This window comes from Ammospiza nelsoni, chromosome Z (genome assembly GCF_027579445.1).
Source record: "Ammospiza nelsoni isolate bAmmNel1 chromosome Z, bAmmNel1.pri, whole genome shotgun sequence".
NCBI lineage: Eukaryota > Metazoa > Chordata > Aves > Passeriformes > Passerellidae > Ammospiza > Ammospiza nelsoni.
Window position 1 is genome coordinate 84,533,511 of NC_080669.1, and position 23,523 is coordinate 84,557,033.

A 23,523-nucleotide genomic window follows, 5' to 3' on the forward strand; every position below is an offset into this window, starting at 1 on the left:
TTTGGAGAGATACATGCTGATTTTACAGATTGTTTAATTTACCAGAGAGTATTGCAGATTCTCTGAGAACCTACGATAGACTTTGAGCCACTATGCCTAGTTGTATCACCTTTACAGAATTTATCTTATGTTTAGGGTTATCTCTTAGTTTGATTATTGAGGTGGCATTTCTGGAGAGATTTCAAAGAACTTGTCACCTGGTACCAGTTATGGAAATATGCTGCGCATGATGGCAGCTTGTGGCTGAAACATCTGCAAAGATGTAACACTTAACAACTTTAAAAAGGTATTTTGCATTTGAAGTTCAGAGAGCTTCTTGCATACAAAGGAGGGCAAATACATCTGGTGATGAGAAACAGGAGCAGATGAGAAACAGACACTAGACCACAAAACAGGATAAAACATATAAATGACAGAAAAGGTAAAGATTCTGTCTTTCAATACAAGCTTTGCCATCAGATAACCAGAGCAGAGTGGCCCCAAGCTGCAGTGTCAGGATTATGGGAAGCTTAGACCAGAAAGATATTTACATTTACTCATTAATTATCTTTGCAATAGCTTTCTCAATTCAACCAGCATATACACCAGCTGCTGCAATACCAGTGATTTAATTGCTACACATGATGCAACTTAAATTTCTTTTTATTTATGAGTCAATGATGAGTTTATTAATCAGGCACATTTATGAATTGAAAAACTGAAAATTAGAATCTAAGCAAAGATTTATGGCAGTCTAGGGATTATTAGACAGGACTTCACTTGAACTTTCTGCATCTGTTTAATGTCCAAAAACTAACAAATACATATGCATTTTTCAAAAATAAGTATGGCCCAAGATAGTGACAGGGGAAACAATACAGAAATATACACCCACAAACCAGTTTTAAGAACTATATTAGATCAGATGAAATAGGGAAGAAAATAAGGAGGGGTTATTTTTATACATATTTTTTGTGTCATTTATATTAAATTATTTTAATTGAATGAAAGAGGGAATAAACTGTCACAGACATTTTTCATAAAAAATCCTTTCCTTAGGATTTTTCCTCCTGAGAAGCTGAGAGGCCTCAGGAACAAAATGTAAACAATGGTTATCTGCTGCTGTGGAATGCAACAGGTGCATCTGTGATTGGCCCATGTTGGATGTTTCTAATTAATGGCCAATCACACTCAGCTGGCTTGGACAGAGAACCGAGCCACAAACCTTTGTTATCATCCTTTGCTATTCTATTCTTAGCTAGCCTTCTGATGAAATCCTTTCTTCTATTCTTTTAGTATAGTTTTAATGTAATATATATAATAAAATAATAAGTCAAGCCTTTGGAAACATGGATTCAGATCCTCGTCTCTTCCCTCATCTGAGAACCCCTGTGAACACTGTCACACAAAACCTCATTTGTCTTTAATAACTGCCAGTATTGTCCATTGCATTCTTCAGCAGTGACTGCTGTGGTTCTTAATCACCATTCCCTGACACTGTGCAGATCTAAGAATTTGCCAAAAATGCTGACAAGGCCAAGAAATTACCAGGCCTTGAAGAAAAAATCCAAAAAAACCAAAAAAACTACTTGGACAATGTCCATCCAGTGTCACAGAGATGATGAGAGCAACAGCACTGCTGTAGAGGGATTTGTGCCTCGTGGCACCAGCTCTGCAGGGGGAACGCTGCTGGCCCATTCCTCTGGCCCCACTGCTTCGTGTCTGGCTCCTGCACATGGTTGATGCTGGCCCAGACCTCCTCATCTGCTACAGAACAGCTTGATTGAACATTCCCCAGCTTCAAAAGCATCTTGGCCTCTCAGACTGACCTGGGAATACTGTGCTGTACAGAGAAACTGAAATTAAAGGACTGCTGTGGAGGATGACTGCAATACTGTTTGCTTTGAGAGATTCCTTTCAGAAACTAACAGATTTAACTTTCTTTGGAATTATAGGTACTTTAGAAATGGCAAAAAAATGTTGGTGTTGCTGACCCACCACTTGGCAATGATGATTTAATTATGCTCAAATAATTATGCTAACCTCATTTCAGCTGCAGAAAAAGTGCTGTGCCATAAACTTCCTCCTGTGTGGAAAAAAATTCAAGCACTAATTTAAATATCTCATCACCTGATCAAAATACTCAGCTGGCTTCAGTGGTGGTGTTCCCCAGAAACACAGCTGGACAGAGAATATTTTAGATGGCCTTCAGGAAAACCATACACTGTAAAGTGCACAGCACAAATACTTCCATGCCAACAGCAGTCAGTTTCAAACTATCATGTTTCTACAAAAAAAAAGTGTGGGAAAAAATAAAAGAAACCAATCAGGTTGCAAACAAGGAGAGAAAAGAAGGAAAATAATTCTGGTTCCCACAGGATTTGTGGCCTCCAACTTTTCAACAAAACAGAAGAGCATGTCAGTACTAATATACAGTTAGTTATGATGTTATAGAAACAAACAACCAAAATGTCCCACATTTCTTTCACTCCTTTTCATGCTATAACTTTCTGTACTGGAGGTAAGGCTGTGGTGAAGTTAATTTTCTTCACAGCAGCCCATATGGTGGCAGGTTTTGGTTCTGTGACTTAACCAGTGTTGATAATTCACCAATGTTTTGGTCATTGATGAACTGTTCTGTGCCACATCAAGGCTCTCCCTTTTTCCCAGTGTGCCTCCAGGAGGAATAGTCAAGGACCTGTGGGGACACACAGCTGAGACAGCTGCTCTGAACCGGTTAGAGAGATATTCATATCAAAGAGCATTGTACTCAGGAACAAAAGCTCAAGGAAAGCAGGAAGCAGCAGAATCATTCATGGTTATGGCATGTGTATTCCTAAACAGCCATTAGCCATTATGTGAGCCAAGGCTCTGCTTTTCAGAAATTGGCTAAAAATCTGCCTATAGTGAGAATTAGTAAATAAAATCTTAAATTCGCTCGTATTCACAGCTTTTGCTTCAGTTGTTAAACTGTTATCTCAAGGCACAAGCCTGCCCTTCCTTCCTTCCTTCCTTCCTTCCTTCCTTCCTTCCTTCCTTCCTTCCTTCCTTCCTTCCTTCCTTCCTTCCTTCCTTCCTTCCTTCCTTCCTTCCGACACTTCCTTCCTTCCTTCCTTCCTTCCTTCCTTCCTTCCTTCCTTCCTTCCTTCCTTCCTTCCTTCCTTCCTTCCTTCCTTCCTTCCTTCCTTCCTTCCTTCCTTCCTTCCTTCCTTCCTTCCTTCCTTCCTTCCTTCCTTCCTTCCTTCCTTCCTTCCTTCCTTCCTTCCTTCCTTCCTTCCTTCCTTCCTTCCTTCCTTCCTTCCTTCCTTCCTTCCTTCCTTCCTTCCTTCCTTCCTTCCTTCCTTCCTTCCTTCCTTCCTTCCTTCCTTCCTTCCTTCCTTCCTTCCTTCCTTCCTTCCTTCCTTCCTTCCTTCCTTCCTTCCTTCCTTCCCTCTCTTCCTGTTTCTTTCTTTCCTGTAGGACTGGGAAGTGAGCAAGTAGCTACATCAATCCACCATAATTACTTTTGATTGTAATCAATCCATTGTAATTCTTTAACCAAAAGCTTAGTTTTAAACTTTAGAAGCTCTCCTGTAGCCCAGAAATATTAATCCTGTTAGCAGTTCTCTTCCACAATGTATCAAACACAAAACACTCCTGAGGCTTATTGCTTTTTCAATGCTCTTATAAACTGTGTTCTAATATTAGCTGGACACAATACTCTCTGATGCTTCTCTCCAATCCTACAGAAATTACAAGGGCAATTCCTTCATCTTTCCCTCTCTCTGCTCCATCCCACTTAACCACGCACTGCTTTAACCACTTTAATTCAGATATTTCAGTGGGTAGGGCAGATATAGGGGTCAAGGCATTCCATGATAATTTCAAAGAGAGAGTCAGGAACAAACACTGTGGTTTTTTTCTTCAGATACACAATATTTCCCTGTTTCCCTCCCCTCCCCACCTGCTCTGGCATGAGTGACTTCCCCATTAAGATGCATTCATTTGGCTGGAACTCTCAGTGTACAAAAAAAAAAAAAAAAAAGAGTTGTATTCTTTCTACTCTGCTGCTAAGGTCAAGCTGCCAGTTTTCTTTGTGATGTGTGAGGCAGCACAGAACACAAATCGCATTTCCACTCTCTTCAGGTCTTCTTTTAAATGCCACAATACTGACAGTAATCACTGAGCTGAACAGATATGACACACAAGACACTGACAGAACAAATAAGGCCCATCCTATCTTGGTTTTCCACCAAGTAAACAAATATGTATTTGGTTGTCAGTTTAGCTAGAGAGGGTTCTGAAGATAGGTAACTTTTAAACACTGTGCCATTGTGAGAAATTCATCGTATGTTAAATATCCTGAGATTAACACAAATGCAGAAATAAACTAGACATATAAATAAAATAAAATGGGAACAGAAAAACCTGTTCCAAATAGATGTAAATCTAAGCCCTTCCAGGTTGCTATTTTCCTGGTAAAATATTTTATTGTTAGGAAATACACATACAGTAACTTTATGGAGAAAAAAAAAAGAATTTTGAAAGATAGCATGGGCTCTACACAATTGACTAACACAAACAGGTGATATTTTACATTTCCTACTTCTCTCATAAATTCTGTCATATACTTTAAGGGAAACCCTGCAAGAAGAAAAGAGATAAAAGTGGGTGGGAGGAATTAATACTCAGAGGCAAGTAATTCTATCACAAACATCTTAATGATTTTTTTTAGCAGCTTGTTATGCACTAAACCTGAAAAGAATTATTCATGGTATTTGTCTATGGCATTGAACTTTGACTGTGAGCCAGGGAATTATTTGATTCCCTCAGAAACTTTCATCACAGTACAAACTGGTATTGTGTCTGCGTAGGTCATTTCCTGAGCAATCATGTCTACTACAGCGTATCTCATCTGTTCCCACTCCACATCCTTCTTTTTGTTGTGACTAAATTAACATCAGTGGTGTTAAAGATATTCCCAAGTGATAAAGATATTCCCAAGTGTTCCAACCCTGTAAAATACTCACTGTGTATGATTTTTGCTAACTTTATTTGCGATGCTTGAGGTCAGAAATGGAACAACTAACAATTTACTGGAATAAAAATTTCAATTTTTCCACATTTTTCCTACTTGCAGCCAATCTGAAATGCATTTTATTCACAGGTTTGAAAATGTATTTGAATTACACCATCCTAAAGTATCCCAATACACAAAATTGGTTTAAGCATTGCTAAAAACTTATTGTACTAAAACTCATTGAGTATGTACAGTGATGCTTTAGAAACATAAACCATAGCTTTGCAAAACAATTTGATCCATAGTTATTTTTAGGTAAATGAAAATAAAGAAAATAAACCTTCAATCACCAAGTAATCCTATTCTTGAAATATGCTGTCACTGTCAATCAGCCCAAATTGTTATCTCACTGGGTTTTGCAGAGCTTCCTATAAATACTTTGAATAACACATGGGCACTAACAACTATTTTCCTTAAAGAGTGAAAATGCGTGTTACTTTAGAGTAAATAAACCTTTCATGAGCATGTTTCAGGGATATGTGCATTTAAATCTGTTTATAGTCACTGGCATTTTGTTTAGATTTTTCCTCCTACTGCCACTTGTTCAAAATTTATTATAGTGAAGTAGCTGTTTGTTTATATTGTTATGAGCAGTAAAAGCTGGGGAGTAAGAGCAAGGGTAAGAGCTGGGCCACAAAGAATAAAAGAAAACATATATTTGTTTTGCATCTTGCCCTTTTTTTTTCCCAGACTGGGGGAAAACAGAATTTTATTTCTGGGTACCAATGGAGATATCCCTCTAGCATCACTGTGATTCATAATTCTGCTGAAGATTTTTGTGTGAGGAGGAATCTAGCTCTTGAAAGAACACAGAAGAGCCTGATAAATGCTGTGCCTCCCACTGATTTCACAGGGTGTTACATACTGCTGAGGCTGGGACCCACAGACTCCTCTCCATTCTGGATGGCTGTCAGAACACCAGACACGAGAAGCATCGCTTTGCCTAGCACCCCATAAATTTATATTAATGTTGGATTTACACAGCTTTGTACATGGCTGAGGAGAGAAAAAAAAGCCCTGTGCTCAGAAGACTTAGAATCACAGAATCACAGAAAAATTAAGGTTGGAAAAGTGCCCTAAGATCATCAAGCTCAGCATTGACAGGATCACCACAAAACCACATCCCTAACCTCCACATGCACAAGTTCTGTTAACACTTCAAGAAATGGTGAATCCACCAGTATCCTGGATAGCCTTTTGCAATGCCTGAGCATCCTTTCTCTGAAGAAATATTTCCTAGTTTTCAACCTAAACATCCTCTGGCACAACTTGAAGCCATTTTCTCTTTTTCTATAGGTTGTTACCTGGCAGAAGACATTGACCCATGCCAGTCTACAGCTGAGATGATGCCTCTCCAGCTCCCTACTCCAGAGAGCCACTGAGTGAGGAACAGGGGTTAAGAAGTTCAGAGCCAGGAGAATGATCCCCTAACATGACCTCTGTGTGCATTTTGGCTACCAGTATGTGCAGCATATATGGGATATGACCATGGACTATTAGCACCTCGTAGGATAACTGCAGTGCAAAGACAGCATCTGAAACCAATGCTCTTTGAAGTATAAATTTCTGCATTTTCCTTCTATCCCTTTACTCCTTTATAATTCCTTAACTCATCTGTTTCTAATTTTTTTTTTCTGAATCTTTTTCTATGTTTCTATGTTTTTTCTATTTTTCTATTCTTAATTTTTGATGCCTGTTAACATTTCCCTTTGCAACCTGCTCGGATTGCTTCTTTTATATCTTCTATTTTGACTTTTTTCTAACCCCTTCCTCATCATCAAATATCAGAGGCCAATTCAGAGGCCAATTTTCATTTTGAGCATATTACCTGGGGGAAAAAAGAAAAAAAAATAGGAAACTTATGTGATGCACTCCTTGTTATGTCAGGCATTTAATAACTTTTAAGTATCTTGGGAAAGAGTTGAAAAATGGGGCTTTTGAAGTCCACTTTTATAGGAACGGACTAGTAAACAGAGTATGCACTTAGAGAGAGATTATGTTGGAAATTTGCTTTTTTTTCACTCTGGGAAATCCATTGAAACTGCTCTAAGTGGATGAAAGACACAAGAACCTGGCTTCTGGAGCTCCTGGGTTTCTGGAGCTCATATATTATACATCTTATACTTGTATGAGTTATTAGATTGTTCTTTTTCTCCTCAATTCCCAGGACAGAAATAATATGTTTCTAGAGCTTATCTACAAACATGTGGAACCCTCATGAAGCCCAGGAACTCATCCTTGGGCTGTGCCCAGTGTCAGATACTGCACAGAGCAGAGCTCGGGCATGCTGTGCGTGATGAGAGATCAAATGATCATGCCACCAGACAGCCCAAGCAAGATTATTCACTGTGAAGAAAACTTCTAATGACTGCTTTTAATCAAATTGAGAACATAATTTTTATGTTAGATAGAAAAAATTTGGAGAAGGGGGATTTTTAAAGCTTGCCAGGCATTCTGGATGACTTAAGAAGCTGCTGGTTTTGAAACAACTGAGAATTTGACAACACTTGGGCTTAGTTTTGAATATCCGGAATTAAAATCTAAAATAGCTGTACACATTTTGCAAGCTGCAAAGACAAATTTTTGTGAAGACACTGTTCAACAGAGAAAAGTTCAGTGTAACACAGCAAGCTGTCCTGCAGGTAGTCAGCCAGGAAAGACACTGAAGGAATCACATAATCTGGCAGAGCAATCAAGTTAGTAAAGGAATCAGGATTTGAAAGAGAATATGACTTTCAGCTAGGACTCATTTATTTTGGGCATGTGAAAATGGACAAGAATTACAGAATTACATTAGCACTTCAAGGAGATTGCATGGAAAGAAATTACACAACAGCTCCTTTCATAACTGTAGTCAGTGTAAACTAAGAAGAACTACGTGCATCAGTCTCTCAGCTGATTACAGCTCTTACTTTGCCAAAGCCTATGAAATTAATTTTTAAAACTTAAAAACATTTGTGAGGCCACCTTTGGGGCCCCTGAAATAGCTAGCTTAGGGTTTAGTCTAGGGTTTTAATAAAAAGATAAAATACTGATTATGTGTGTTGAAAACAACTTTTTTGGAGACTTTGGCAACAATACATAGCTCGGCATCTCCTGAGATAGTCTGTTATGCACACATTGACACCCTCATCTTTTAGATTTTCCCCACCTATATCGAAACAAAGTGATTTTTTTTTAGTCAGTGTCTCCACTGCAGGTAATGCAGGTAATGGGCAGGTAATGCTTTAGCAGATTTCTAGGGCTTGAAGAACAATGTCTTCCCAACACAATTCCTCTGAAACTGTGACCCTGCACAACACTCTGCTAACATTCAATTCCTGTCACTGGAGTTGTGTGAGCATGATGAGACTTCCAGCTTCTAGGAAAGAAAATTAGACAGGCTTGCAGGCTTAAAGGGAGACTAATTAAAGTCAAAGAACAAATTAAAAGTGGAAAAGGATTACCAGAGGAATGGAAGGGAATAAAATGGAAAGTACAGAAAGAGAAGGGATGAAAGCAGCAGCAGAAGAAGAAGAAGAAGAAAAAAACTTTCTTAATTGCACTTTCAAGAGCGTCCCTAATGGAATTAATCTCATCCAAATTCTAGCAGATAGCACATGCCAAAAATGGTGCAGATGGCTGGGCTCAGCAGCAGGGACAGCTTGGAAGGGAAGCGGTTCCTGTGGCTGCCTCAACAGATTGTTTACAGCAAAGATACCGACAGTGCCCAGCCATTGTCATGAAACAGTGCTTGTTCCCTTGTTTGAGACTTCAATCTGGGCATTTCAAATGGCAGATTTGTGTGCGGCTGAAACTAGGAGAGTCCTTGATAGTCCAATTCCTGTTGCTGTGGAATAGCCTGGAAGGTTTTCTGTCTCTTTATGGCAAGCAACGTGAATGGGAATAGCTGAGCAGGGCTGAAGTCACTGAAATCCTCACTCTAAGTGAAGCTCTGCTTTAATGAAACACCATGAAAAGCAGATTCATTAATATAACCTTCTGTGAGTACCAATCACTTAGAATGATAGAATACCCTGGCTTGGAAGGGGCTTACAAGGATCATCAAATCCATCTCTTGGCCCTCAGCAGGGCCATCCCCAGGAATCCCACCCCATGCTTGAGAGCATTGCTCAAATGTTTCTTGGTCTGTGTCAGTCTGGTGCTCTGACCATTCCCTGGGGAGCCTGTTATTGCCCAAACACCCATTGTGGGGAAGAACTTTCTCCTGATATCCAAACTAAACTTCCTCCAGCTCAGCTTCAGGCCATTCCCTTGGGTCCTTCACATAATTGTTCACATAGAGGCAGTGTAGGTGAAGAGTCTGAATCATAAATTCCATTTCCACCCATGGAACAGAGAACAGCAGGAGGTGAGCTAACAAATCTGTATGTCTTCCATCCATGCACCGCTACCCAACACACACATGAGGTGGCCCATACTTTCAGGGTGCTATCTCAGCATGCTTCCAGTTTTACCAGAGCCTTTATAGTCAGGACACATTTTTGTTCTGTTTAAAGCAACATAAATGACTTATTTTTTGTACAGAACAAACAAATCAATCTCGAGACTAGCCTAAGCATCTCTGTTTAGCAGTCTGAACACAAAGAAATCTGCTGGTTATCTCCATTATTAGTGCCACATCAGGCAAAAGTCCTGATGCCTATTAACACATAATTTTGAGGATGATAGCAGTCCTTCTCTTGTGTAAGACAACTCAGCAACTCTAAATTGTCTGGTATATTTGCTCTGTAAAGTTCAAAAAAACTTTATTGATCAAAAGAAGTTTGTCTTGAAGACCTTGTACGCCTCTAATAATGCATGCTCTAACTGCAATTTCATCACTTGTTACTCTCCACGAAGCAATTCTGGCTGCTTTCCTCCTCAAATTTTGGAATATATGTGTTCTTCTCTTGATATTCATTATTTTAAATATTGTGAGTTCTCCATCCCCTGTTCCAAGGGAGCATGGAAGTGACCAGCTTGTTTGCCTTATCCAGGTGGATATTTATCATCTGGGTGTTATGATGGGAGAAGATGGATAAATCAACCCATTCACATCACAGCTGGACCCATTTACATTGAATCTCTGTATACATATGCAAGTTGCACAGTAAAGAATCATGAATTACTGTCTACAGCAACTATTTTAATATAGTCATAGTCGTTTGTCAACATAAATCGAAATGTGTCGCTCCTTCTATCATCTTTGTTGGTTTTCTTTGAACGCTGTCCTATTTATCAGGCATCTTCTAGCGCTGAAGAATCCAGGATTCCAGTTAGATTTCTCAGCACTGAGTTGGTATGTCACATGCAGAAATCCCCCACATTAAATACAGAGGGCATAATTGAATCCTCCACCCCTATAACCACTGAACTATGTGAACTGCCAAAAAAATGAAAACATCTTTGACTCATTTCCCTGAGGCATACAATTCTGTCCACAAGGTCTGCCCATAGGCAAAAGAAATTGATTAATAAATAATATATTTAATCCTTTTAAGTGGATAACATACACACTAAAGATAAATGAAGAATATCAGAAAAGGGCCCAGAATATTTTGAATTCTTGGATTTAATGGTCCCAAATAATATAACACACTGGAAAATGCAGAATTTAGGTCATCATGAGAGATGTGATAGCACAGGTGACTGCACTGGGGGAAAGAAAAAATAGCTTCAAGTTACTACAGATATTTCTCTGTATGTGACCTCTCAGAACTCTACCTGAATAAAAGAATTCATTATTCTCTGAGGAGCAAAAATAACTCCACAGAGGAAACTAGCAGGCAATCTTTCTTCTAATAAGGCCACTAATAGAAGAGCATGTCAATTATTTGGAATTCATACTCAGAAAGTTGATGTGGAAATATTAGGGCTCTATAATTAAAGCATACAAGATGCTCTGAGCAGGAAAGTAAGGTCCTACAAGTGAAGTTTCACATATTCAGTGTATTGCAGTGAAAGATCAAGGTGTGAACTCATGATTGTCTACAAGTACTGACAGAAAAAACAGATTTTCTCAAAGTTGTAAACAAAGAGATAGGAGAATATGTTTAAAAGTTGGAATTACTCAAAATCAGGCTTGAAGAAGAATTATTTACCTGTGAATGAAACTAAAACACATGGACAGTTTTGTTATCAAAGATCACAAACCTACCAGGACCTCTGCTTTTGTACAATCTCTAGAGTTTAATCTGGTTCATGACAAAACTGGAAGCTACCCATACCTGGGGATGTCATTGTCTGGCATTCGTGGCTCTTCTCCACAAGGTGTTTTTTTCCTTTTTCGTGGCAAAAAATACAACGTGCACCACCATTATTTTGCGTGTGTGGTGGTTTGACAGGAAATATGTTTTCTGGGATGCTGTGGTCAGACCAGAGGGTGCTCAGATTTTTATATTGGCACCTGGTTTGGCCACTGGGGCATTGGATCTGCCTCTGAGAACGCGGGGTTAAAAGCAGGGCTCTCCCTTAGGAGGCTCTTTTTGGATTTCTGGTGGGAAAAGGGTTTGGAGCTCTGCCCTGGCCCAGCTGCTGGCTGGGCCAGGGGAGGGGAAAGCCATGCGGCCTGGGAGAGGTAGGCCTGGCCCTGAGGGTGGAAGGGTGGAAGAGAGAGGTACCCGGAGGCACTGGGCAGCCTTCTCTGGGAGAGAGAGAGAGAGAGAGGGAGAGAGAGAGAGAGCCAGGGACTGTTATCTTGGGATTTGATATCATGCACTGCCGGCACAGCATGGCCTGCAGCGAAGCGGGGGGTGCACTGAGAAAGAGCCCAGCTGCTTGTAGACAATGAAAACTTTACGGAACATTGGCCCTTCCTAGAAGAGAGATAAGAGTACAAGATGAATAAGGAAATGGGCAAGTGGTGAAGGTCTGGGCAAATGAGAGAGATGTTGGAGGAATGGAGAAGATGGAGTGGCATGTTTGCTGGACTCTTTTTTTTGTATAGCCATGGACTGTTTCCTTGTGATACAGAGGCTGCATTCCAGGGGCAGGCAAGGCCTCAGAACCAGAAGGATTCAGTGTCGGTACCCCTTGGCCCCAGGGGGTGAAAAAATGTGGGGGGGACAGGTGTCCCGAAGAAGAGACTGTGCCTTTTTTTGGAATGAGACAAGGCATCCTTAAAGACGACCCTAGAAGCAGCTCTGGTCCATGCACAGTGGTGAGAGCACTGGACATGAAGGAAGAGGCCACCATGGCACAAGAATGACTCCTTCTCCTCTTCATGAACTGAGGATTGATTGTTTGAAATGTGGTGCCGGACCGAGAGTTGGTGATTTTGGGGAATGTATTGTATTGGGAATTTGGTGGGGAGGAGGAGGAGGAGATGTATTTGTGAAGTTTTCATTTTCCTTGTGGGTTTCTTTTTACTTGTAGTTTAGTTAATAAAGTTTTCCCTATTTCTAAGTGAAGGCCTGCTTTGCTTGTTCCTGGTCACATCTCACAGCAGACACCAGGGAGAGGGTATTCTCATGGGGGCACTGGCATTGTGCCAGTGTCAAACCATGACAGCATGAATCACCTGCAATTCTGAATTAGAACTGTGCAGGCAGCACCGTGAAGTGACCAGAGGAATTTATATGTCATTTTGAATGGTCAGTACCCTTACCCTTTCAGAACTGTTACCAAGAAGGAAGATTGCATCTAGTAAAAAAATATATTTTTTCATCCTTCCTTTTCTATTTCTTTTTAAATCTGAGTAAGTTGAATAATTTCCCTGAAACACCTGAGGAAATAAAAATCTGGATTACTTTTTTTGTTTGTTTGTTTGCTTTTCAGACAGAGAATGATAAAGGAACAACCAGTTAGATGGCATGCAGATCTGTGTCTTTGTTAATAAATATTTCCATTTTTTCTCCACTTAAATAAAAATTGTCATTTTTTGCAGTTAGAAGGGAAGAAGGAAAAATCAAAACAGCAAAAACTACACTTGTGTTGACTTTGAGGGGTAAAAAAGGGACTTCGTTTGCCTTAACTCTAATGCACAGCATGCCCAAGCACTTGAAAGGGAACTTTTTCCACCTGGACTCGTATTGAGCAGTAACTAAACCCAGCACCTTCATCCTGGTGATTGCCTTGCCTCAGGACATGAGAGAAGGCCAGACCCTTTCCTTTGATTCATTTACTAGGCATTTAGGGAAGCACAGCTATACCTGAGAATATTCCTGGGGAAAATGAGAAACTGAATCAAAACCAACACCCTAAAAAAAAAAAAAAAAAAAGAAATAAAAAATAAAAAATAAAAGGCTGCTGAGGTGTTTGATCAATGTCTGGAGAGTGCTCTGTGACACCAAGCCCAGTGGTGGGGTAAGAACAGCATCAGCAGGCCCAAGTAGTCCTTTTCAAGCTCAGCACTTTTAATACCAGTGGAATCTCTTCCCTTGCCCTCCATCCTTTTCAGTGTAACCTGGATCGTACATTAATTTACCTCCAGGGAGTTTGCAAACAGCTGCAATGGGCCAGCTCAACAGCAAACACTCCATGGTGCTCTATTTACTGGGGACTCTCGTTATGAGGACGTGCTTGAAAATAATAGGCACATAATTTGCTTTATCAAGGCAGAATAAGAGGCAAAACCGCTCCAGAGAAAAAAGGCAGTTGAGCACATAAATGAAAGAAAATTGCAGATTTAATCTAATTCCTCATACTGAAGTTCCCACATCACAGAGAACATAATTGTTTTCACACATTTTGGAACTTATTGTGTACACATGATCTTGAAATTAATTGGATGAGTCACCTGCATCTGTAGAAACACAGCCTTTATGCCTCACTGGAAAAAAACAAGCAAAACAAAACAAAACAAAACAAAAATCAGGGAAATCAATAGGTAAGAATGCCTCCTTTAGACAGCCCAGTCTGAGAATACATTTCCTCACACTATTCCTCCAATATCCTTGAGAGAATATTTTCTCAATTTCTTCTCTTCCATTTTTTTTATTCTTTTTGAGATTGAAGCCTGAAAATACATTTCTAATACTTTCCCATATACAATTAAACAGGAAACATATTAGTTTTACAAAAGTCTTTAGCCAATTATTTAAAAATATCTTCAAATATTGTATGGTGGCAACAGATCATCTGGCAATCTGTCTGAGAAATAAACTTCCATAAGACAGCTAAATAGAAATTCAATTTACACCTATGATAAGCCTATGCTATGCATAAACATCTAATTTTATTTGCCTGGAATAACTGTAGATCATGTTCAGCCTTAAATAAATCATTTTTAACCAGAGTTAGGGAAAAAACAATCAAACAAAAAACCAAGAAAACACTAAAACAATATTTTTATTCAGCCAAGAAAATGCACATAAAGGTGGGTTACAGTGCAACCTGATCATTGTTTGGAGATTGCTTAGGTAATAATTTTTCATCAGAGGGAGGTTTTTTATTTTATTCAGTTGCACAGGAACATCAATTTATTCATTTTAGCAGTCACTTAGCAGGCCCTGGGTTAATCATCACTAATGTTTTGCAGAATGTGCTGCAGTTAAGTATTGTTATCAGTGTAACAGGTTTGCTAAATATAAAGCAGCAATGGGATTGAAGGGCTCTTTTGTGCATGTTTTTTATTTGTAACACTGAAAAACAGAGCTAACCCCAGAGGTCTGATCTGCATCAGGCAAGGACCATGACAGCACCTTGTTTACTGCTCTCTAAAGGTATTTGCAAGCAAAATGGGTTTCAGAATCTCCAAGGTTCTCAGGGTTTGAGGTCTATGTCAGGTAACATTAGGTAAGTTTGAGTGGCACTGAGGTGGCCTGATATTTGTCATCAGAGCAGAGAACAGATGCCAAATTCACATTCTTAATTGAAATATAACTAAAATTAGAAGTACATAATTTTGATATGGACTATAATTGAATGACAGTCAATACAAAATTTACTTTATTCACTTCAGTTTAATTTCAATTTAATTATTGGTTCTAGCATATTTTTGGTCTGAACTTGCATCAGCTTGTACTGGATGTCCTTGATGATGAGCACCACTTAGACAACACAAGAAATCAACACATTGCTCTGAAAACAAAAAAAATTCTGTTTTCATATGTCTTAGAAGGAACAACTCATTCTAGGGAATCTATATCCCATAATTACAGTACAGAAATCAACTCCTATAAAAATTTATAGCTAGCTTCGTACATTTTCATTAGACATTACTATTACCTGTTTCTTCCAGAGCTGGGTTTTGAGGTGGTGTTTTTTTCCCTCCTATAAATTAATGTCAGATTTGATTTTTTTTTAATTAGTATTCGTTTTTCAGAATTGATTTTGAAATGTGAGAACCCTTAAGTAACAACTCTCAGACCATTTGCAGTTTACACATTATTGCTCTGCATGTGATGAGTGTCAGACCGGGATACACAGAGTTCATCTTTTACCAACTCCTGTGAAATTTACTCAACACTGAACAGGAAAAATAAAAGTATGTTGGCTGTCCTCCTGAACTGTCTGCCATCTTTGAGCAGGCCTGATTAATCCAATGACAAAAGAATAACCATTTTTTGGTCTCCTCCTCCTCATTCCACCCCATGCACAAGTGTCACAGGTAGAGAGCAGGGGAGGTTGGAACTACAATACCAAAATGCCCAGGGGACATCTGGAAGTGAACTACATCCAGGGTAAAAAGAAATCTAACATTTTTGCAGCTTCGTTCCTATGGAAAATTCATTCCAAACCTGAATTATTTAATGTTTTGAGGGATGGAAAGGCTTTCATCCGACAGAGGTTTCCCACTTAGTAATTTAACCCCAGCTGTTACTGTTTTTATCAAGACTTCAAAGAAGGAAGGACAAGATGGGAAAAAGAAGGCAGGATGTTATCAATATATTAAACCACGTATCACTGATTTCTCAAAATCAAAATTGGAAGTGAACTTTTTTTTTTTTATCCTTATTCTACTCTGATTTGCTTTTATGGCTAAATTCATAATTTTCTGGACACATTGAATCTAGATCACTAGGGGAAAGCAGAGCTCATCTTGTACAATGAAAGTAGTCATTAAGGCCTTTTTCTGTTTTTTATCCAGTATAAATTAATCATGTTTATGTAACAGTCAGAATGAATTAATGATTTATAGGATGACATCTATTTTTACTTTTTATCTCTCTCTGAATTCTATCAGTTGGACTATCTTTCAGCATTCTACTGAAATATTTCAGGTCCATTACACATCAGAAGTTCATAGCCAGTAAATGTTGAACTGCCCACCTCCTTTCTTATGAACTCTTAATAATATTCACTTCCTGGAGTATTTTTTTTCTTGCAGGAGTTTCATTTTCATGATAACAAGAGAAAGTTTTCAATAATCTTATCAAATTTCATAAATTTGCACTTAATCCATCTTAGTTTCTTTAGACCACACAATTCTACTTGTTAATTATGTGTTTCTCAGCTTTGGAGATGTATCATATCTTGTTCAATCTACAGATATAAAGGCTTTGTTCTAATTAAACTAACAGCTAACATTTTCTGACCACAGAAATTTGAATTAACTAAATTTGTAATTTCAACTCTTATCTAATAGCAAATGGAAACTCAGAAATTCCTCTGCTTATGTGTAAAGTTTGATTGTTATGATTCAGTCATGCTATGAATGTTGTATAGTTTGTAATACTTTGTGGTTAACAAGTTTTCAAAATTGCATTATTCCTACAAACATATGTTTGAGGGTGGGGGAAATTGCTGCCATCTTTTGGATACACTCAGGGAAAAAAAAAGAAAAAAGAAAAAAGAAACTAAAGATACATAAATAAGGAAAAAAAATTACTGAAAGTTCCAGCTGGCACATCCTGGATACCTGCTTTCCTATGGAAAAGATAATCTGAATTTGCAGAAATTTGCAAAAATCACCAATATGTTGTTCTTTCCCATTTTATATGGTGATTATATAGTAACATCTGTGCAAGAACTGTTTGCTTGGTTAAGTAATACTGGTGGGAAATAGCTTTCACTGAAAGATGTGCCACTGAAGTTGAAGCCAAGTATAACAAAACCACAAAGATTATGGATACAGAAAGAAAATTATGTTCACTCACAATTTTTAACTTTTTGCACCTATACTTCATCTTATTGCTTGAATATAAATAAAACTTTTTTGATACACACAGTAATTACAGTTTAGAGTCACAACTATTTATCCTAAAAATTCCTTAGAATCTAGCTGGGATGCATTATATTATATTATATTATCCTGCTTTTTGCAATTTGTTTCTGTTTTTCTTTTTAATTTCCAGGAGATGTAATCAAATTCTTGTTGTGTGGCCAGCTCAATATACTGACTTCTGAGACAAACTCTGCGTGTTCAGCAAAGTCTTTGTAAGAACAGAGAATGCTGGTTTCAGCGAGAATAAATCAAAGCTGATAATATCTGGGAAAAAGAAAACACTGTCCAGGGAAAATAATGACTCCTCTGAAGAGATATCATTGTCAGACACTAGCATATCTTGCCAGCTGTACACAGGGATATTAAAATATGCTGCAAATCTGCCTCATAGCCTGGAGTGAGACTCAGGCAGGCATGCTGTACCTGTCCAGAGCAGAGAGGAGACTAAACTCAGCTGAGCCACAATGACAGTCAGGAAAAAAAAAAAAAAATAAATTAAAAAATATAGAAAAAAGAGCCGCTGCAGGCATCCCCCACACTCTGCAGTCTACAGCTGACTTTGCAGCTAGTTTTATTTCTGCCTGAGCACCAGGACCCTCAGGCCAACAAGTTACATCCACGCTGTCCAGCAAACCAGCAGCCCTCAGCAAGTGGGAGAGTGACTCGGGCACTTGCTAAAGTCACAGCAGCAGCCTGGCTGCTCCGTCCTCACACACAGCACACCCAAGGTCAGCCCTACACAAATAACCAATTAAAACGGCTCGCAGCATTTCAGCCTGAAACAAATCAAGCTGACTCATTGCCCCAGCCACGAACTATAGTCTTTTATCCAAGCCATGTGCAGGAGAAAGAGGGACGAAACCCCTCGTTAAAGGATGTCCTCCTCCGGTGAACTTTACGCTCCCAATTCACCCCTTCTCTCCCAAAATATTGTTGCTGAAACTTACCGCTTTTGCCAACTCCCCCTGCTCCCAGCATCACCACCTTGTACTCTCTGGAGCCTGCTGAAGAGCTGCTCGAGGAGCTGATCATTGCATTTTCTAGCTCCATCTTGCACGAAGCAGCAGAAGGGACTAAAACTGAAGAAAAAGCAACTGGCAGGTGTTTTCTCTGATCTTAAACAACTATAAAAGCTGCGTTAGGGAAAAAAAAAAAATAGGCAGGGAAGGAAGGTATAAAGCAAGAGCTATGATTTAACAGCCTCACACACTGCTGTGCCTGTGTTAGCTGGAGAAGGTCTCATAGCAACCACTTTAACAGCTTCCAATAAAAATCTCTCTCTGCCCCCTCCCAGCTCCGTATCGTTCTCTGTTTCTCTTCCTGGACAGCAGCAGTTTTGTGAGGCTTAAGAGGTCTGGTACCTCTGGGGCTGCAGCGTCACTGAACAAATGGATCAGATACTTCAGCAAAATGAAATGGATCAAATTTCTTAATTATGAAGCTTGTTATTCTGTGTAGTGCTTGCTTGAATCTTAAAACAAACCAGACAACCTTCTTCTCACCTTGGAGTTAAATATGCGTCCTATAATCATCTAGTCTACTGGTTTTACACTTGATACTATTAGAAGTGAAACAAGTAACAACTTTTAACAGCCTTTTTTTTCATGTTTTGCTGCAAACACAGAAGTTTTCTAGGGCTTGATTTTTCCCCAGATCAATACTCATTTTAGTTCATTTGCATCAATTATTTACATAAATAAACCAGATACTGTGGGGGAAGAAACCAACAACTTTACTTGTTGTTTCCCTCCTTTTTCAATACAATTTCTCAAGGAGACTGAAGGCAGGGGGATATATTTGTTCATTCAGAAAAGGTGTAAAAGAAAACCAACTTTTAAAATTTATTTCATACTAATCTCAAGTGATTTATCTTGCCAAGCTGGTGAATGACATTCAGTGTGAAATTATTCAGTGAAAACTTACAACAAAACACAACAGCTTTTCATTGATTTATGGCTTTGTTCTTAGAACATCTAGTCTATTTAAAGAACATGATAAATAATAAGATACTTGCCCAGCTTTAACTGTTATTTGATATTTTTAGGGACCAAAAAGCATCTACTGCAAAATGAGTGCAAAGCAAAACTTGTATTCCTTTGGAAGTGCTGGGCTTTCATGACAGAGGTAACTGTTAAGGAGACATGGAAATGGAAGCAGGAGAAGCAGCTAATGAAGTATTTTGGAAGTCAGACACCTTCATCTAGCCACTCTTCCAATGATTTCACAGAGAGTAAACACACGGTATTACTTAGAATTAAAAATGGAAAGAGAAACGATAAAAAGAACATAGACTGATGGAGGGCATAATTTAAAGAAAATTAAGGAGAGAAAAAAGTGTAGAAGGGCACATATAGTTTAGAAAGGTAACTTAATGGACTAAGAAAATACTTTATTAAAAAAGAACAGAGGTAAGGTGATAATAATAATTAGAATGGAGAAGGTGAACAGAACATGAATACTTGCTTTTCTTCCTAATAAAAACTTAGGAGACCGTGGATGGAACAGAAAGCAGCCCAGTTAAAAAAAAAAAAAAAAAACAAAACAAAAAAACAAAACAAAACAAAAAAAAAAAAAAAAACCAAAAAAAAAAAAAAACCCACAAACCTTAGAAAAGTAACAACCTAGGTAGGAAAATTTTTGATGCTTGAAACATGGGCAGTATAACTGATCTTGTAATGAAAAAGAAATTAAATACAGAGCAATATTAACTCTGTAGTGGACTTTTTAAATCACCATCTCTTGCTTATGGAATACTCACATGAACAGATCCTGGGAAAACAGAGAGAAATCCAGGTGTGATGGTCTGCTTTCAGCCAGGCAGCAAAAGAGGGCAGGGACAGAGTCACTGTGCTCTGAGAAACCGTCCAGAGTCAGGACCCGCTCCTGTCCTGAGGAGCCAGCCCTGTGAGCCAGCCCTGCTGCCAGTGACTCTGTGGGGCCAGGGCAGCGTGCCTGCATTCGTGTCTGGATGGCAACCCCAGAACTCAGACGGGTTTTCTCACCAGCCCATAAAGTAGGACATAAACAGGAAATGCTGCGTATGATATTATGGTATCCAAATATTGAATTTCAGCGGGAGCAGACAGGTTGGTCAGTTAAACACCGTTGCGATTAGAATTTAATTTTCATTAAAACCATTCTTGTGTGGTCATTATTGATACAGTGGATGAAACTAGTAATGATGTCAAAACCACTGGTTAGAACAGCTGGGTTTTTCTGGTAAACTCCCATCAACACAGCAACCTTCTCCTGAGGAGCTTTTGTTCCCATACCTGGCCGGAACATTTGGCTGATATTAAAATTTCAGGAAAGTAAGTGGCTATGGGCATGGCATAAAAGGTAACCTAAACAAAATATATTTATGTATAAAAATATTAGTGAGCATAATGTATACATAATAGACAAAAATTAGTCGGATTTTTTTTCCAGCTGTTCCAGCTGCTTGCCATAGAAAAGTGTCAAGTTCATTTTTTCTTTTGTTTAGAGATGGAACATGGGGGAGGAATTTGTAAAATGGAAGAGGCTACAAAATGGAATTATGTTAGAGTGTAAAGATGAGTAAGGCAACCAAATGGAAAGCCACTTCCTCATCTTTTAAAAAAGAACAAGAAAAAATTGACAGCACTTTCTTGTCTGAAAGAACAGAATTAAGTATTTGTTGATGAGAATTAAACACTAAAAATATTTGCTTTATAGACACATACATATTTATTTAACTTTAGCAGTATAATAATTGTTATTATATTATATTATATAAACAAACATATTTTACAGACATATCCTCCTAAATTCCAGAGATTTGTCCATAGATTGAAAAGGTGATACTGCATTCCTATTTATAACACAGGAATTGTTCTAATTGGTTTTCATCATAACTTGCTATTGACAAACAGCTGCCTCTGCCCTAATTTCATTAAATTCAGCAGCAGAGGAGAAGTATTTAGCTTTATTTCCATTTACAATAACATCAATTAGTCTTCCTTCTCCCACCAGAGCACTAAAGTACAAGGGTTAACTCTCAGTCAGCTGCCAATAAAAATTAATACTGAGATGATTTGAAATTACCTGGCCTGAAGCATTTATTAATAAAGGGGGGAAATCAGCAACATAAATATTTTACAGATAACAGGAATAAACTGTACTAAATCTTTTTTGCACTAAATCTGTACAACTATTTAACCTGAAGTACTGGAGTTTTTACAGTGTGTGACATTCCACAGCAAATTCCAACCATCTATTTTATCTCTGCTTCACTGCTTTAAAGACACATTTATCATGATGCAAATTCATAGAAAGCTGTCCTTAGGCAAAAAAAAAAAAAAAAAAAAAAAAAGAGTAAGTGCAAAGGTGGGAAAAAAAGCTTGGAGTACTAGCTTGTAATGAATCATTTATTCATTAAATTTAGTTCTATTCCTGTTTACATATTGCTTATGACTTTATGGCAATTCTGCTGATTTTTTCTCCTTCTTTTTTTTTTTTAATTTTCTCTTAAAACTCACTATAATATACAGCAAGCAATCAAACCATTCAGTATTCAAACTCTAGCAACTGCTTTGTTTGAATTCATGTTTTTTTAGTTAAGGCTGAAAAGATCTTAAGGACACTTGGATCTTAAGAAAAGAGTATACAGATATCTTAAAAGATATGAGCTTTTTTCTAGAGAAAATGCCATTAGGAAACACACATCATTCATCCTACATCCCCCCTTGCTCTGGGGTTGTTGAATAAAATAATGAGATGTTAATACAACATGTAAGTGTTCTGAAATTGTTTCCTAGAGCACTTTATGTTGAGGAGATTTTATCAATTAACCTGGATAAATATTCCTGTTGTTAGGCAGGGAGCTCACGAGTTTGAAAACTTGAATAGCAAGCAAAATGCAAATCTTGACTGATTTGTGCTCCATTAAGCAATGGGTTAAAGGCATATGAACCATCTAATAATAGTGAATATACATGAGCCGATGGAGATCCATGCCATTATGGAAACACTGACCAATCTTTTGCCCCTCATGTTTGCACATTAGATACAGCAGAGGGAGAAAATGTAAAAAAAACACCCATCCTTCATAAAAAGGCATATAAGGCCAACCTGCTGAATTGCTGAAGTGCTGCTATGACAAGAAAGAGTGCTAATGCAGAAATCATTGCACAGAACTGGAGAACTGATTCAACCTGCTCCTGAAAATAAAAAAAAAATTGGCACACCAGCTTAAGTTGATCAATTCTGAGAAAAGCAAGCATAATAAAGCAATTGCTGGGGGACCTAAAAGAAAAATTCTGAACCTAAATTTTACATTAGTATGTTTAATATATTCAGTCTCAAATATGCTGAACACCTCTGAATCGTATTGCTAAGGGACCTCCAACAGATTACAGAAGCATCTCTGTGGTTTTGGAATTCAGATTCCTACTGGAAATACCCAGTGGTTCAATCACTCACCCGCCACAGGCACCCTGACTTCCTCCAATAATCCCCATCCCTTTTTTATTCTGCAAATTACTCATCTGTGGGATGATTCTTTGTGTCACACGTGTTGTAGTTGAGGGGACACTTGTCAACCTCACACCTTGAAGGTGGGTCCTCAGCTATTAAATAGATGCCTTTTGTTCTGAAATTCTTGTTGCTGTGCCTCCTGTCAGGCACATTTCAGCCCTGCCCCTGCTGAAATGCATTTTAATCTAGGATTTATCATGAAAAAAAGCAAATGGTAGGAGGAAAGATGCAAGGCTGACTGTTAGCTGAAAATGTGAAACTACTTCAGAGTCCAGAGAATAAAGCAGCTTTTTGGTTTTGGTCTTGTCAAAGCAAAGTTTGTCACAGAAAACAGCCCCCCTTTGGTTATCCCAGGTCAAACAACACAACTAAAGCTGTGCCTGCTGTAAAAAGTTTTGAGAAATAGGGGCAGTTTGTCACGTTCTTGAGAGCACTCATACAATATTAACTTTAAATTCCTACAAGTTATTAACTCCATACAGAACAGAAACATTGAAGGTCATGTCTTAGACTATTTCAAAGGGAAAAGCTTTTTTCTCTGGGTTTCCAATAAAGTTTCACAAATGATTTATGATCCTAACTGCTAGAAATACTAATGATTCTGGGCCATTTATGGATTTCTGCTGAATTTTAATTACACCCACAGATAAGGCTTCTACACTTTAAAATGCAAGACTGATATTCAGAATGTGAGAATCTTAGAGATCTTAAAGCCTTGCTCCATATGAACATGTTTCCTGTGAGAATGAATGTAGGCTTATCTTAAATTGATACACCTTCTAGTACTTTTGTTAGGAAGGAAAACGATAAGCATGACTATAATAAGAAATACCATACAAATAGCATTAGAAGAGCTTTGAAGAGGTCATCTTTTTCATCCCTTCCCCACGCCACAAATCCA

The 23,523-nt window shown here is 38.3% G+C and overlaps 1 protein-coding gene across 1 annotated transcript in view; it reads right to left on the reverse strand.

The window, feature by feature from the left end:
• RIT2 (Ras like without CAAX 2) overlaps positions 1-18,314 on the reverse strand; it is a 177,053-nt gene extending 158,739 nt beyond the window's left edge. The window contains exon 1 of the mRNA XM_059492365.1: positions 18,074-18,314. Coding sequence (XP_059348348.1) covers positions 18,074-18,176 — 103 coding nt within the window. The 5' untranslated portion in view covers positions 18,177-18,314. The remainder of the gene's footprint in view (positions 1-18,073) is intronic.
• Positions 18,315-23,523: the final 5,209 nt, after the last annotated feature.